The 17,741-nt window shown below is 42.3% G+C and overlaps 1 protein-coding gene across 5 annotated transcripts; it reads right to left on the reverse strand.

Moving 5' to 3' along the window:
- Positions 1-541: 541 nt before the first annotated feature.
- ehmt2 (euchromatic histone-lysine N-methyltransferase 2) lies at positions 542-17,460 on the reverse strand. Of its 5 annotated transcripts, none has more exons than XM_071527487.1 (28): positions 17,048-17,460; positions 15,814-15,883; positions 15,540-15,704; positions 14,252-14,514; positions 13,518-13,596; positions 13,240-13,334; positions 12,954-13,100; positions 12,675-12,746; positions 12,104-12,224; positions 11,798-11,908; positions 11,053-11,189; positions 10,189-10,332; positions 9,582-9,910; positions 8,848-9,081; positions 8,456-8,538; positions 7,964-8,070; positions 7,591-7,713; positions 7,285-7,386; positions 5,497-5,601; positions 4,811-4,965; positions 4,106-4,273; positions 3,753-3,897; positions 3,496-3,573; positions 3,056-3,171; positions 2,529-2,615; positions 2,364-2,442; positions 1,646-1,821; positions 542-1,362 (listed from the first exon to the last, which is right to left on the reverse strand). In XM_071527487.1, the coding sequence occupies exons 1-28, from the start codon at positions 17,357-17,359 to the stop codon at positions 1,182-1,184; spliced, it is 3,984 nt and encodes a 1,327-aa protein (XP_071383588.1). In that variant the 5' UTR covers positions 17,360-17,460; the 3' UTR covers positions 542-1,181. The 5 variants fall into 5 exon arrangements, 2 of the variants coding, with proteins under 2 accessions (XP_071383588.1, XP_071383587.1); XM_071527486.1 differs by having other exon boundaries at positions 7,276-7,386; XR_011695656.1 differs by lacking the exon at positions 542-1,362 and having other exon boundaries at positions 1,773-1,821; positions 2,525-2,615; positions 7,276-7,386.
- Positions 17,461-17,741: the final 281 nt, after the last annotated feature.

Genomic DNA, 17,741 nt, shown 5'->3' on the forward strand with positions numbered 1-17,741 from the left:
CCGAGATGACAGCTGTGGTAGGCCACATGGAAACAGGGGCAGAGTGAGAGCTCTTCGTTTCTTCCCCTCTCTGGCTGTGCGCTCACTCCGGCATCCCGCCCAGTCTCCGCTTGTTGCATTCAGGTCTGTAAATGCCCCCTGCTGTTTATAATACCAGTGGTTCATATTTCTTTGAATCCAGGGGAAGTCGCAGCTTTCACATAACAAAACAATCTCCGTTTCTTTACACACAAATCATGTTTGACCTAGATTAATAGAGATTCACAAATAAGTGAAAATACGTGGTTACCATTTGTTACAGTTGGGGACAAAAATGATACTGTTGTAACTGTATTTGTATGAGATTGCAATGGTCTTGGTTGTAGACCTACATGTACACAGATGCAGAATTGCTACTGATATTCACTAAACCAGCTTGAAGCCAACTCTCTCTGTTGTGTTCAAGTCTGGTGAACAACAACAGGCTGGCTACCACATCATCCTTAATGTTGTAGGGGAGAAATCAGTGGTTTAAAAAAGAAAGACAGATGATTCTATAAAATGCATGGGCCCAAAGATCCATTCATGAGCTAATTTATTAAACTAAATGTGATAAACAAAAAAAACAAAAAAAAACACAACATGTATAAAAATGACAAAACAAAGCTGACAGAAACATCCAAAATGAATGCTATATCCTCAGGTCCATATTGAGTCCAGCTTGGCTACAGATTCACCCATTATCATATTGCAACAAGATGAATTGTGTTTCTTGGCAAGGCAGAAAACGAGTATGACTGTTACTTGATAGCAGACTCTTAGTGCACAACATTCATCTCTCATGGCAAAAGAGCATAGTGAAACATTTAGTGTATGTAGGATTATACACATAAGACCACTTATTTCCTTGAAACGTACCCTCACAGTGTGAAGCGATGTAAGGCCCATATACTCTACTGATAACCATTAAATTTGAAGTGGCATAATGGCTGACTGACTTTATTTGACAATTCTGAATTTAAAAATATGGACAGTTCAACTTATGTAGACAAAACAGCACCATACATCAAAAAACAGAAAATGACAGGATAACACGATAAAGCCCCGAGGCTTATTTCCAATGTGGTACTTGTGGATGATATTACCAAAGTGTGTATGTAAAACTGATGAAGTTAATGCCGAAGGCTCCATGGGGAAAGTGTTTAAGAGTTTCCTAGCATGGTCATCCCAAATTCAGTTCCTGACTCTGGGCAGGCCTCCAGCCGAGCGAGCCGGCTCTGCTCCAAGGCGATGGCCTCGGCCGAGTGTTTACATTTCTCTGATCCACACTGACAGGTGAAATACTTGCTCTTGATGTCCCAGAAGCGGTCTCCATAGTCGAACCTGATGAAACAGACAAGTCAAGTCAAATTTGTCTGGCCCGTAATCACAGTTCCAGTCTCAAAGAGCTTCAAAATATTAAAATCAGATGAGGGAATAAAGGAAGTAAGGGAGGAAACCTGGAATTAAGGGAGTCTGGAAAGAAAGGAAGGAAAGAAATGGGATTAAGGAAGGAAAGAAAGAAAGATGGGATGGAAGGAGGGAGGACAGGAAGGAAAAAAGAAAAGAAAAGAAGGAAAGAAAGGAAGTAAGTGTGCATTCACAAACTTCTAAACTCTTGACTCACCCTAGCTCTTGGCCGCTGAGGATGTCTCTGGAGCTGAAGAAGGCGATGCGGGGGAACCTCAGGTCCTGATGCAGCATGAAGACGCGCACCGGGATGAGGTTGGGGTCACACAGGTGGTTGATGAAGCGGCTGATGTTGCCATAGTAACGGGCGTCAATACAATACACCTCCCCATCCTTGAAAGAAGACAAGAGAGAAAAGCTAGATGGTTAGATAGAGTGTAATGTCTCACTTCCGGGCTAGCATGCGATATTCTGTTGTAAACTTATCACTTATCAAACATCACCCTGAGGTCTGACATCATATTTAAAGCATTTTTAAACATCAATGTATCACTGTCAAATTGTGATAGCTTGGTATAATTACCATAAACCATGCGTGTCACAATCGGTAGCCTCTATCTTACGCTGGTGGTATTAGGTTTACGTATCAGGTTAAGAGGATATTTGTTTCTTTTGCCAAAAGTTTGTTCTTTCACTTTAATAAAGATAGACATGTTGGAAGTGATATTTCCATTGGCCTTTCACTCATTCCACCATTTGCCATTGCGAGAAACTCAAAGTTGTAAAGTTGTGGGGGTGCATGCTGTGAGTTCAGGTCTGGCTAGTGATTTGTGTCATGTCATCTCCTCTCGCTCATCTCTTCTGTCATACTGTGCTGTTTTGTTTGTAATTTCTATAAAGCAGAAATGGCAAAAAATGTATTTAAAAAAGTTTACCTTGTTGTCCAGGTCAAACAGGTAGGAGTCGTCTTCTCTGACATCTGCCTCTGCATCAGAGATCAGCTCACCCACATACCTGTGCAGAAAGAGGAATCAAACTTAGACATTTATTAACCTCTGACTTTACAGCTGAAAGCCAACCGGCCACACAGCCACACCTACTCGCAGATGAAGCTTCCTTGGGGAATGTCCTGTAGAGCACGAACCCCCCAGCCCATCTTCTCCGTCCTGTAGAGCTGGAGACGAACTCTGAGGACAGGACAGAGGAAATTGTGGGGATTTAGATGTATAAAACTGAGATGCAGATGTTTGTCCTTCTATGCAGGATATAGCCTACTGAATGGATATTTGGCTGAGAAACTGCTGTGTGCAGCATGTGCGTCTCTCTCTGCAGTGTGATTAATCATCTGTGATTTGCTCTGTGATTAATCATAAATGTTTTGCCAATGGTGCCTTCAGCAAGATGTGCTAGATTAATGTTTCTCAACCATGTGCCATCAAGGCCCAAGGGAGTACAGGTTTTCCTTCCAAACAAAGACTACAACCAGGTGATTTCACTGTAGTTCCCTCCTCTCTGCTTGAAGGTGTGTTTATCAGTGAAATCAGCTGCTGTAGCGTTTGGTTGAAATGAAAACCTGCATATTCTTGAACCTCGAGAACCACTACGCTAGATGACTTCTGATTCTTACTTGATGCCCGCCTGTACTACTCTGTTCTTGCACGTCCGGTAGCAGGCACACGCCAGGTTACATTCAAATATGAGTGGAGGTTCAATTTTGTTGAACTCCTGAAGCAACCGCTGGTCCTGGTAACAGAAAAAAAGGGAAAACAAAGTGAGATTAGTTTCACCCCTCTAGTTTCACGGCTGAATTAGTCTATAACTTATGAATTCTGGTCACTGGCCTCATGGATCGGTCTGACTTTTTACCACTACTTGAAGGATCATCTACCAACTACACCACTCTGCTGCCCAATGCTAGGGAAGGCAATTTTGCCGAAGGCCGTATTAAAAAATCCTAGCTAGTGGTAAAATAGTGCTACCAAAAGTTCCCTCCCTTGATGCAATTCCAAAGGTCATATGAGCAGGTTACTCTGATGATGTGGCTTGTAAAACAACATTTCCATTTACCTTGTCATACCAGCAGCGGATGCTGAGCTGTCCACAGAGGCAGTTACTAGATGAGCAGTCGTCTGTGCAGCCACAGTGCTGAAGGAGAGGTAATGAAAAGACTGAGATCTATTTTCCATTACAGATAATATATCATAACTGTCTGTGCGATTGAGAAAGGGCGAGGGAGAGGGAGAGGGAGAGAGAGAGGGATAGAGAGAGAGAGAGAGAGAGCGAGCAGTGAGGTCAAGACATACTGACACTGATGTACATTTTACCTGTAAGTGTGTGATGTTGCGGTCTATGTTCATTGCTGAAGTTTCACAGTTTTCTGAGACATATTTGTAGTCGGAGGGGCAGCCCTCGTCGTCCACTGCGTTCACACAGGGGATGGGGACGTTCTCGTAGCCCTGTGCAATGTCACTGAAACAGGGGAAGGAGAGGTTCAAATATAACCAGTACGTCAAATGTCAGAAAAACAGTAGGCACAAACAAGAAAGAAGAAATCTGGCTCAAGAAGAAAAGGTTCATAACTTGAAAACAAGGCCACATGAACTCCTACATATTCATTACCTCAGATACAGATTTTCTTACAGAAGACGTGGCAAGGCTTCACACAAATCACACCTACCTGCAGATGATCCTCTCTGTCCGAAGCACGCGATTGGTTATCCCCCTTCGCAGCTTCCTGTTGATCTGGAGTGCCACCCACACCGGCGTGTCGGCTCGTGCCAGGCTGAGAGGCGTGTCTCCTTCCTTGTTGATGATGTCAATGTCCGCCCCTCTGGAGAGGAACAACCTACAGAGGGCGGTGACAGACAGATTAAGGTCACGGCCGATCAAACTGTACCTTTAATTCACCGTTTGTGTATGGAAACACAGAATAGACCAGATTTGCTCATTTGAGCTAAGAACCAAACAGGCCACAAACACTGGGCCAGTATTTGCTGTGTAAAAATCTATTGAGTCTTTCATTTCAAGTAAAACAAATTGAAATACAGAGCCAAATCTCATGTTCCCTACCCTACCTGTGGGTAGAAAAAAACACCACAGGTAGAAAAAAAGAATATATGAGACAGCATGTAGCTACAAATAAACTGATGAGAACTAACAACCCAATCAATATGGGAGAGTGACAAGAAATTCATGCATACTTCAGAACATTCATGGTTTCCTTTAATTTATTTTTTGTCTCCCCATTTGAATTAAACAGAACACTTACTAGGAGGGAGACAAAATAGCAGTAGATGGGTGCTATGTCATCAAGTGAAAGGACACATCTGACTGCATTACATGTGGCTAAGCCTTGTGGTTAAGAATGGACAGAGTCACTCACGTAACGCACTCTAGGAAGCCCTCCCTGGAGGCGATGTGGAGGGGTGTGTCTCCATGCATGTTTAGAGAGGCGAGGGAACAGCCAGCGTTCAGCACCAGCTCCGCTATATCAACACTGCCTGCAAATGACGCCCAGTGGAGACACACATTCTTCTCCTGGAGGGAAAGGAGGAGAAGGAGGGAGAAATGGGTCTTTAAAGTAATAATCTGCAACATTTTCATATAAATAAATGGCTGTTTTGCCACTCTCTACTGCCGACTGAAATAACACAATAGGGATTCTACCTATACCTAGTTTCTGAAAGCTTCTACATTTTCTGTTGTAAACACCCTGTGACAAAAACAAGAGCCCCACCTACAGAAACTTCACCAACAGAAAATCCAATGGAAAAGACGTGACAGTGCCGGACACATTGTTTTATTGCCAGCTGATCTCTGGGAAGTGCAGCGCAAAAACAACACAGCAATGACCAATTAGCACCAAAGATGTCTCCAAAGTAAAAAGAAAACTAGGATTTCATTGATTACCACTTGGATCAGAGTGGCAGGTTAAAAACACACATAAAGACTAATTGCAATTTCTCAGGCAGTAAAGGAATCAGCCAAAGTTCACCCTTAGTGTCCGGAGGTATCACAGCACTTTTTGACCTGGTACACAATTCAACGCTGGGTGGTATAGTAACTGACCTTGTCCATGATGGTGACATCAGCTCCTCTGTTCAGCAGCGCTCTGATCACGTCGACGTGTTTGTGCTCTGCAGCCCAGATGATCGGTGTCCAGCCGCCGCTGTCCTGAGATGGAGACACCATGGAGGAGAATTAGACGACATATTAATGTTGTCAGAGTCAGTGATGAATTTCAGCAGTTTGTGGGCTAGAGCTTTAGCGGGAGCAGCACAGCTGAGCTGATATCGGTTGTTTATCAGGTATGTGATCATCAAGACTATTAGACTGATATATCAAAGATATATTGGCCTTTTATTAAAATAATAAAAGAATATCAGCCAATCAGTGTTGTCCACCTCTCATATGATAGATATGATGCAGTTTTCTTGATTACATATTTATTGTATAATTGATCAATACTACACTGGTTGTCCATGGAAATCCCTTAACATTAATTCATTCTAAAGTGAAATGTTGCATAAATCCTGTATTATTACCCTGGGTTTAAATGGAGAGTTTTAGTGTCTCATGGTCTTAATGTTGTTTAAGAGGCTTTTCCACTCTGCCAAGAATTAAATTCTGGGCGGAACACTGCAAACATGTCATTTTTTGCATGAAAATGGTTGAATTTAAAGACAGTTAATATTGGCATGAAATATCGATTACAAGCAGCTTTAATGTAAATACAGGCTAGTGGTATTGGTATCATCCTTCAAAAACCCCATCACTCAAACCTTAATCAGGTCAATGGAAAAAAGCAGTAAGTAATGCAAATGGAATTATGTAAATGAAATAACTGTAATGGAAATACAAGAAAACAAGAATCTTTAATGCAGGGTTCATAAAGCTTTTTAAGAGTAAAATTCAACTACTTTTCAAGCACTTTCAAGGTACCTAAACCAAAAAATTCCCAGACTCTCAAAGCCTTTATCATCACATCTAAATTGTTACTATAAATGCAATTGCGAAAAATAAAGTTTACACAGTATTCCTTTATACCCAGAGCAATCAATGTATTTTGTCACTTTGTTTATTTTACCAGCTGTTCATATTAACTTTGATTGTATGTTTTGATCATGATTATTTAATGCTTGCTAATTTCCAGAGTAAGGGATCAACAGAGGAGTTATCTAGCTATGAATGACGAGTGCCGACTCCCCCATCGTATACAGGTCAATCTCCTTTCTACAGATTGTGCAGTACGCCTTCCTTTCTGTGGCTCCTCTCTGAAGCCGTTTTTTTAAATATTTTTCGTTAGCCAGCCAGCTGTCATTAATACAACAGCCTGGCATGTTGCTAAAGCGATGACAAAATCCACCTGTTCTCCAGTAGCAGATGAGCAGGTACAATAGTTAGCTAGCTACCTTCAATGTGCATGCACGCACAACGTCAAAGGTCAGAGGGGGTCATTCTGAAAGCAGATGGTCGCCCTCATGATGCGGAGCGGAGCGGAACGGAAAAACGCCCCCTTTTCATTTAGGCCCCCATGTCAGTCAATCTATCTCCAGTCCGGTCCGCTCTGCTCCGCTCCGCGTCTTGTGTGAGACACCAGGAGACAACAAACAAATATGACGACGGGATTGTTTCATTTCAAATATTAAAAGATTTTTGGTTTACATGAGTGATTGTGTAGATGAAACACCGGATTATGTTGAAAATCAAGCATTATATTCGCAATATATTCGAATTCAAGCATATTCCTAACCTTGAAAACATAACTCTTAAAATTAAGCATTTTCCAAACTTTCAAGACTTTGTTACGAACCCTGTTAATGATACATATGGGTCTAAAATACTGACATCCTTTACCTGTGCGTTGATATCAACCTGCCCCGTCTCCAGCAGCATGTTAACAATTTCCAGGCTGCCCAGCTTGGCTGCATGGTGGAGACCAGTATATCCATCATCCTCCTGAGGAAGGAGGACATGAACGGGGGAAGAGAAGGAGGAAAAGAGAGACAGAATAGAAGCAAAGTAGTGTTTAAAAGCCCCGCCCAGTATATCCAAAAAAGACTGAAATCCTTAAAAAAACAACCTGAAAATTACATTCCTGTTATTATTGTCGGTGTACCTACTATGTGCTAACTGCATTTTTACATAGTGACAGACACTCACAGCGTGATAGACAGAGGCTCCACTCTGCACCAGGTAGCGAGCCACCTCCACATGGTTATTGATGATCGCTTCCAACAGAGGGGTCCTCTGGGTCTTGTCTTGGGCGTCCACTTTAGCGCCTGCCTGTAAGTACACAATCCAAATATAATCTTTACTCTAATGCAGTAGACCTGTGGAGCCAAATTCAGTATATAGAATATGGAAATGTGTCAGTGAGCTTGTAAGTAAAATGCTGCACTATTTCTCTCTCTTCTTTATCCTTCTTTTACCTGTCTTTGCTTTTTACTTAAAAAACGAATAATCTACTGAGATCCACTTGTCTTAACAAAAAACAATAACAAAAAGGGTATCAATAATGTATTCAGTCTCTTACCTGTACCAGCATGTAGCAGACTTCCAGCAGACCTCTCTGAGCCGCAGCGTGTAGAGCAGAGCGCTTGTTCTGAGAGTCAGGCTGGTACGTGGGATCTATACCCTCCACTGGAACACACACACACACACAGAAAAAGTGTTTCAATATACAAATCTGGTCCAATTTACCATGATCTAGCCTTGTGAGGTGAGCATGCATACAGTCAACATTTCTCCACCAAAGATTCAATGTACACAACCCAGAAAGTGCGATCAAACACAGATACACAGTGCAGGGAGAAGAAGCACCATCATGAGAACCATTTACTTCAACACTGGCAGTTTGATCAAACACATGAAAAAGTTCAGTACATAATATAAACAGGGTTCGTACAGCTTTTTAAGAGTAAAACTCAAGCACTTTTCAAGCACTTTCAAGGTACCTAAACCAAACATTTCCAGACTCTCGAAGCCTTTATCAATCTCCTTTCTGCAGGTTCATTTTGCCACTCACTCAGCATAAGCAGGACTCTCTGAGCTTCGCCTTGCTTGGCGGCAGGGTAGAGCTGGCGGGGGTGGAACCTCAGTTTCTTCCTCCTGGCCAATCACAAATAGGAATTTGTAGGAAATTTATCCAGTGTTACTGCTGCAGACAGGTCTTTCTTGAATGTTATACAGTAGGACCAGACAGGCTCATTATAAAAAAAAACTGCTACATCTCTCAACAAACTAGTCATCAGTCCATCCCTTGTAACCTTTTCCTCTTGGGTACAGAGAAAAAGTGCAGCAGCAGTTCACCAAAGTGAGACTTCTGCAAAGGCCACATCACTCACACACTGACAGCCTGAGTACCTGTATTACCAGTATTAGCGACAAGTCAAAAGCCTCACTAATCCTAAATCCCACCTCTCAGTGTCCTGTGTGAGAATGGCCTTCTGCAGCGCCGCCCTGCTGGGTCCAGGTGGAAGTGCGCTGGGGCAGATGGGTTTCCCGTTGGGCATACAGAGCGAGGGTCCCACGCTGTCCACTCCCTCCTCCGCTGGGGGGACGGTGGCCATGGGCCCCGCTGAGGCCACGGGCTGGGGGGGCTGCTGCTGCTCCACCTCCCGTGTTACCACCCCGTGACCACGCATACGAGCACTGGAACAGGCAGGGAGGGAGGGAGGGAGGGAGTGGGTAAGAAGAGGATTTTTACATGGATTCATCAAGTCAAACCAGTCAATGATTAAAGTAATGTAGTACATGAATCTAGGGCTGGGTGATAATTCAATATTATCGTTATTATCATCCTTCAGTGGAATCATATCTGCTGTCTAAATTGATGATGACAAGCAAATTTTATTTAAAAACTCTGACAAAATGAGGCATGGTAGGAATGTTATTTGAAAATTTCAGCTTTGTTTGACATCACACCTAACATTGGCATTCAGTTCAATGGGATGAACATTAATTTGATTTTGCATACATAAGCCATATCGCGATGTATATCGATATCGGAAAAATGCTTATGATTATCATGATATTGATTTCAACCATATCGCCCAGCCCCACATGAATAGAGATAAAAACTGTTGAGGGATCAGCATTATCTTTGGTGTTCCTCTATCTGTCATCCCCTCTCTTTCCCCTCCCCTTCTCACCTGACAGGTCTCTCGGGCTTCGTCCCATCCTTCATCCCGCCTGTGGAAGCCGTGAGGGAAGGCGCCGTCAGGACGGGGGGAGGCAGGGACGGGGTGGTGGTGGAGGAGGCCGACATGGTGACGACGGTCGCCGCCGAGCCCGTCGCTGAGGCGAAGGAGGGAATGGTGACCTCCTGGGCCTCCGAGGCGTCTTCTCCGCAGTGGGGACAGAACAGCATGCCGCCGCCGCCGCCGTTCCCCCTGCTGCGCCCGCCGCCCAGCACCGTCACACAGCCCCGGTGGAAACGGTGAGCGATGCGCTGGTCCGGGCAGCACTCCAGAAACGTGCCCTGAAACAGGAGAAGAAAGCAGGATATGGAGGGGGGGGGGAAGAAGGGACAAAAGGTTAGCATTATTTCATTTATTCCATAGCAAAAATATGGAAATGTGAGCTTCAAATAAAACTCATAAGGAATAGTTCTTAGGTACAGTCCTGTAACAATGTTCAACAGCACAACTGAACAATTGAATTGAATTGAATTGAACTGAACTGAATTGAAACAAATTGAATAAACTGTATTGAGTAGAGTGTATTTTAATGATGGCCACAGGTGGCAGAAACCCTTACGGCTAGGCAGAAGTATCCACATCCAGGGCAGCAGTGGTGTTTGACCATGTGAGAGCGATGGCTGTCACAAAGCACCATGAGGGGAACACGACTGGACGGCCGCATGGTCTCCCCCTTTATAGTCGTACTGGTGCAAGCCCTTAGCTGACAAACACCACAGAAGAGAAAACATGACAGTTAGGAGTGTTTAATGGGGAATTACATAATCTATGACTTTTATCAGCCTCTATCGCAGACCAGTAGGCATTGCAACAACATCGATAGAATTTATCTTGTTCTACACAAGTCCACACAGAGATCTAACAGAAACGTCTCGTGAAGACGTAATATATCTATTGACAGAAAATTAATCAATTATAATTTTGATAATCGTTTTAGTAATTTATCAAGTAAAATGACCAAATATTTGCTGCTTACAGCTTCACAAATGGTAAGACTTGCTGCTTTTCTCCATTTCATATCATATTATATTTACATTTATTATATTTCATATAAAATGAATAGAGATAAAATACAGATTAAATGATTTATCGAAAAAATGATCTCTAGATTAACTGATACTGAAAATAATTGTTATCTCTAATACTAATGCAAAATATTGTAATAATAATAATACTGCGTTTTGGAGGGGGGGGGGGTGTCACTGGCATAGATCAACCATCCTATCAACCCCCCGCAGATATATTATGGTCATTTTATACTATGCGACAGTAGAAACCTTACTTATTGGCCCTTTGTCTACCTTTAAATATGGATTTCTTGCAGATGATGGTACCTGTAAATTTATCTGAAATGAGCACATGTCTGTATATACATATACATTTTATCTGTAGAGACAATACCAAAGCAAACACAGACACCAACCTCTCCGTTGATGCTCTCGGTGGCCATGCACTGCCTGCTGACCCGGTGACTGCTGCTGTCGACGCGCGGAGCCTCCATCCTGCAGCTGCACAGAGGAAGCTCCTCCAGCCGCTCCGTCTCCCCGGCATCACTGCCTTCTGCAGAGGCATTGTACATTATTGTTTCTTTTTTTAAATTTGTATTGCATCATTAGCAATCATCCATTTAACAGACAGAAAAAAAAAAGTTGCTGGCCAAAGCAAAACAGAACTTGAATAACAAAATTTTACTGCACACACCTAGTCTCAATGCAAATGATACTTGGAAAAGAGTAATGTTTTGACACAAGGATGTTTTGGTCTGGGTCACCAACCCTGGACCCCAACAAAAAACATTTTTTCTATGTATTATATATCAAAGCTATGAGTTTACAGCAAATGTTGTTATTCAAATACAGACATTTACAGTGCAATTTGTTATTAGCTGATTCTCTATAAACACATAGAGATCTGTCTGGGTTAGACCCATTGCCCCCAAACACTTAATTGCAACAGACCATGACACTGCAAGCTGTGCATTGGCTAAGATTAGACAGCTGTGTTTTCTTTTTCAAAAGAAATAAAAACTTTCTTACAGCAGGTAGTTTAGAATACAAGGCGTATACAAGCAAAATGAAAAACTGAGACGATATACTACAGTCAACCTAAAGATTGACTTCAGATAAAGCACGCTCCAGATTATAGTGAGACTTCCATCATATACCTACCATGATGAGGTGAGAGTGTCAGGCTGTCTGCAGCAGCAATGTCCAGGGCACCCAAGGGAACCTCTGTGTACTCACTGGACCGTCCGAGAGAACCTGCTGCTTCTGCCACAGCTGATGACAGAGCAGATACCAAATGACATAGGCATTGACCATGAAAAAAGAGCTGGAATATGACACAATTCACTGAGATACAAAGGCTTATTTACATGGAATATTACTAATATATGATAATAAGGATAATTTCTATGGGACAAAAGCACCATTTTAGGACAACACAGTAGATGAAACTACTTTTGCGCCTCTCACCTCCCAGCGTCTCTGCCCCATCAGCAGTGTCTCTCTCTTTGCCCCGGTCTGACTGTTGCCATGGAAACTCACTGGTCCCGTTTTTACTCTCGACCCCCCTCTGTGTTTCAGACTCTGAACTCTGCATGAGAGAGATTCTGGCTGAATACAAAAATGTTGCTTTATCTAAAAGGGTGAAAGGTGGAAATGCTGGCCACTTAACGGTTTAGTTTTGACTAAAATATAGATTTTTTAAAAACTGTCTGTATTCTAGGTCAACACACATGCACATGCAACTTTTTGACTGTTCATTTGAGCTACAGATGGTTATTTGAGTGACATATGGAGAAGTAGAGAAGAAACAGAGAAGATTTTGTAATGACAGCTCCACTACATCACCATTAAAATTTAATGTCTTTAACCACTTTTTGGCCACATTTCCCTGTTAGCTAGCATGACATCCACAGGTGTAGACAGAGTTTAAACAGAGTAAAAAGGTAAAGAATGGGGATTGTGTAGCTCTAATCCTATGTCATCTGTTAAGAGAAAAGAAAGTAACTAATAAGATTAATTGATTGATTGAACCACTCACATGATCTGACATGTTCACTGACCCCTCTATATCTTTAGCGTGCAGCCTTGCTTCTACCGCACCATCTTCACACTATAAAGAAGAACAAAAAGACAACACATTAAACAAGAGAACAAGAGATGCCAGTAATTAACGTACAGCCCACAAACAATATAAACAGCTGTCCATCTTTATATAAAACAATCATGCAACACATGAGTACGCTACAGTATCGTGTTCAATAATGTGTGTGTTTGTTGATCACATTCAATGGACAAAAAGCAAATGAAAGCCTTGCACCTTGTCTGAATCTCGGGTGGACGGACTGAAAACTTTAACTTGCTCAGCTGCCTCCTCCTCCTCCTCCGAGTTCCCCAGACAACTACTGCTCTTCACTGGCGTTGGCTTGGCGACAGGCTCCACCTCTTTATGGAATAAATTTTCTACCTGAGTTTTAAAAGAAATCAGAAATGTGAGTAAAGAAAAGTGACATTCACAAATGGAACCCTGGTAATCTAATAATATGTGTTTCTGAGTGTAACTTATGTACCAGCAGTTCCATTCCTGACACGATTCCTCGTCATACCTTAGTATACATTACCTTTTGAGCTTTGTCTGGGACTTTCTCAGCCCTCTCAGGTGTGCTGTCAGATAATAGGCCCAGTTTCCTCCTTTTTGCAGCTGTTGGGAAATAGAGACGCTGTCACAATAACAAAGCAAGCAACGCAACATAAACTGTACAACAGGATGTTAGGTTTAACTCCAATAAACCGTTGTAACTTGTTTCAATGTAAAACCACATTATTGTTATATTATTATAGGTAAGCATTAGAGTTAGTATCAATATTAGATTTAGCCACTAACCTGTTTCACTGTCTGAGGAGAGGCAGGCAGAGGGTCCTGAAGGGATGACAGGTACAATTGGCGCCTCAACGCGGCTTATCTGTACAAGAAATACTCAGTGATTCAAATGGTCATGAAAAGGTTGCAACAGAATCGGACCATCATTATACTTGTGAAGATGTCAGTGACTGAAACTTTAATCTTTTAGCATTTTATGATGCACTTTCAGAAGCATTACTTGGGCCAAGAGTTATGAAATATGATCTACAAGAGCGATGGCAATGTCAGATGCCAGTTACAGTTACAAAATACAGCCACAGGTAGAAATTTGAGGGCTCAAACAAATTGGGAACATCAAATATTTAATGCTGTCGGGGATGAAGAGCTGTATGGCAACGTTCCAAGATTAGGTTTTGACATTCACAGCAAGTGTCAGTGAAAAGTTTGTCTCTATCGTGTAGCATCTCATGATAAAAGTGAGATTTTTTTTTTTGGAAGAGGAAGGAAACAACGTCAATACTAGAGTTTTAGCCCTTTAGCCATACAAGGGTTTTACAGGACACTGACAATATATGTACATATGACAAAATATATGGGTGTGATAGGTAAATCAATTTGAAAGAGTTACGCATAAACAACTGACTACTAACATGATATCTGAACAAGTAATCCCTTGCTTTTTTACACAGTGTGCCCTTGTTATTCAACCCCTTGCTAATTCCAGCTGAGTGTTGCTGAGGATCACATGGGCTCACCTGCATCGGAGGGGGCCTGTTCATGGTCTTCCGGGCCCGGTGGATCTTTGGTGGGGCAGTGGAGACAGAAGGGGAAGAGGAGGTTGTGGAGGAGGAGGAGGAGGAAGAGGAAGAGGAGGAGGGAGCAGGTGGCAGGACTGATTTACTGCTGCCGGGCCCAGAAACACTCATCTTGGCTCGGCCAGGAGACAACGCTGAAGAGGTAGAGGGAGAGGAGGAGAGCGAAGAGGAGGATGTCGATGTAATGGACTTTGCTGCATGTCCTGTAAGAGGGGGGTATAAGCAATTATTAAGGACTGTAGACTAAATAAAATCCTTTAAAAGGTGCTATATGTAGCAATTTAACATCAATAAATAATTACCACATTCATTCTGAGACGTTAATATAATTACCGTAAACAAACCAGACCATCGCTGAGAAGAGTGGCAGCCTCTACTGGCCTCTGCACTGTGTTACATGGTGTACCACTGGGTTGGATTTTGTGAAAAATCTGCTGTTTTGCTTTATGGCACAAAGGGATATTGCTTTTTGGTACAAAACAAGAAGAGGGCCGCTGTTCTTCCAGCGCAAACGGAGCTAAAGCTTTCAGAGTTTCTGGCAAAATGGAAAAAATTACTTTCAATATGTTTATTGTCTTCAGTAAAGAAAATAAGAAAACAAACACACGGGGTGACACAGGGAGAGGGCAGGGCTGGGGGGGCAAGTAGCAACATCCTCTTTGTGACAGGAAGCAATGGGGTTTATGGGAAAAGCGGTTGTAATTTTGAGTGACATTAGCAATAAAATACCACTAGCGTGAGATAGAGGCTACAAGGTCTCGTTTGTTTATGGTAATTATAGCAGGGTAGCACAAATAATTTGACAATGACATATGGATGTTTAAAAATGCAACATCTAGCACCTTTAACGTGAACAACCAACAATTCTCATTTGCACATCTGCGTGCTAATGGACTGGACTGTCAATTTGTAAACCTGTAAGCTGCAGAGACATATAAATCTATCTGTAGCTATGATAGCAATCATAATGAGAATTATTTTTAGCCCGTAGGAAGTCTTTACTATCATCAAGATGCTCTATGTTTTGATATTCTTACAATTTATTGTATTATTATTATTATGTATTTAGGCTATATGCTATTCTTTACTGTTGCAATGACCCAATTTACCCTTGGGGATAAATAAAGTTCATCATACTGTAAAACCTGAGACAGACATACAGAATAAGGAAATAGAAATGGCACCGATTTAAGACTATGCATGCAATCTGAATGGATTACAGTCTCACCCGCAGCAGCTCTGTTTGGTGGGGAGGAGGGACGCGCTCGTTTCTCGCTCTCCTCTCCGACTTTGGAAACATCTTTCCCAGGCTGCTGAGACGAAGATGTTGACGGCATCCCACAGACAGGCTCCGTCTCCTTGGCAACCACAGCTGTGGTGGAAGCTGCATCACCTGGGAAATGTTTTAAGAGGTCTCCATCAGTGATGAGAATCAGTATTAAACACTTGGAGTTAAAATCTGCAAAATATGTGTGTTCTGCTTAAATGAGCTATAGACATACCTTCCTTTACTTGACTTGGCCCAGCTAACGACTCTGCCTGTGTTTCCGAGGCATTTCCTTCAGGAGGCTCCTGAAAAACGACACAAACAACAAATAGCAAGATGTGGAAATATGATGTCATCAAACATTTATCCATCCCATGAACACATGATTGATATTTACGGTTGCAGGATATTGGGGAGAAATGTCTTCACATTCTTGCAAGAACACAATCAGACTCAAGAAACTGTTCAGGCAGCCACAAGAGCGTGCAATACTTTGAGTGTTGTTGCAGTCATGCGGTGACTGGACAAACTTCTGTACACATACTGTGCTCATGCAGTTGGATACTGCATTGCACCTCCAGTCAGAGGACGCAGCAACAACTAACAAGCATGCACAGAAACTGTGTGGTGTGCTGCCTTTTTCTTGACAAAACATCCAAAGATAGGTAGAAGGAGAGATGCAAGTGGAAACCATAGAACTATTCAATAGACTCGGTAATGTTATCTTCCCTAATGATGTTTACACACCAGTATGATTTAGCTATGCACATGACACCAATGCAATTTCTAGGGAATACCAAAGAAAGCCCCCTTTTTGTTCAGTTGTTCAGTTTTTGGACAATTCCAGCGTGATCTGAGTTAATGCTATATATATATATATATATATGTGTATTTTTTAATCAGTTTAACCATACATCTCGGGCTCATGCACTCCCATTCAATTCCAAACGGCATAGAAAAATACAACCGAGACTCTTCTCAGTCTGTAAAGGTAATCCATCACTGTGAATATAGTACCGGTATTTCACATTCTGAAAGAAGTTCCGTTCACCGTCAGAGATTAATGCGCGCATTCGGGAACGTCGCGAGAGCCGAGCGGAGCCGAGACCATCGTGGATGTATTGGCCGAGACGCCACAGGAGTGGGTGTCTTGCTTCCGGTTTCTGCTTTTAAAAAAAGAGGAGGCAGGATACCGGGAGCTGAACAGCCTATTCATTCATAATGTCTGACTACGAGCACAACAACGACGTTGGTCGAAAATAACGGAATGTTTAAGGTGGCACCGTCCAACCTTACTAATCTGAGCCTGAATATTAAAATGAGGCGGCGCAGCAATGGCGATCGAACAGGAAAAGACACAAACTAGTCTCTATAGTTTTAAGTCTAGCTTCACGGAATCATCGTGTGTCTACTAACTTATTGAAATGTCAGACTCCCTTATTAGCTTGCTAGTTAAAGCTTTTTCTTACCCGTATCTCTGATATTAACTCTGCCGACTCGACAGGGCTTTCCCTTGTCTCCCCAGACCAGGGGAATACCGATGGGACGGCTCCAGGTTTCAGTTTCGCATGGTAAACGGTATGTCCGATATAATCACTGTACAAAAAGTGTTCGCTACACACTCGTAATTTGTCTTCCTTTGTGAATAGGCCAGTATGGCTGGTATCGTACTCGGGATGCCCGATTGCAAGAAGCCATAACCTGCATTGGCCTTTGTCACGAGGAAAACGATGGAAATGCTGTATTAACCGTTTTTTACATCCGGGCACCACGCACCTCATACTTTTCTGTCATTTAATTTCAGCTATTCAAGACAAGCTAAGATCTTTCTTTATTTTTACAACTGGCAAAAGTTTCCCATTCACTCCTTGTCCGATTTCCGCGTTTTCCTCTCCAAAATAAAACTTTCAACCAATAGCCGACGTTGTCTGTTGTGACGTTGGGACCCGCCTTCTATCAATCACAGCCCATTCAAGCCAACAGACAAACCAAAGTAATACGCTTCCGCCAGCTATAGTCCGTAAAATTAAACGAAATTAAAGCCATATTTTACAAAATTATTGTTAAATTGCTCTTCCCTTATTTACTGCGAATAACTCATAATATTTAGACAATATTCTTTCAAAATATTTCCCATGAAAAACAACTGAAGATAGGACGAAG

Source organism: Centroberyx affinis, unplaced genomic scaffold, assembly GCF_046629955.1.
Source record: "Centroberyx affinis isolate AG114_WGS23_722 - 3 ecotype Tasmania unplaced genomic scaffold, CSIRO-AGI_Caff_v1 ptg001542l_1, whole genome shotgun sequence".
NCBI classification, from domain to species: domain Eukaryota; kingdom Metazoa; phylum Chordata; class Actinopteri; order Beryciformes; family Berycidae; genus Centroberyx; species Centroberyx affinis.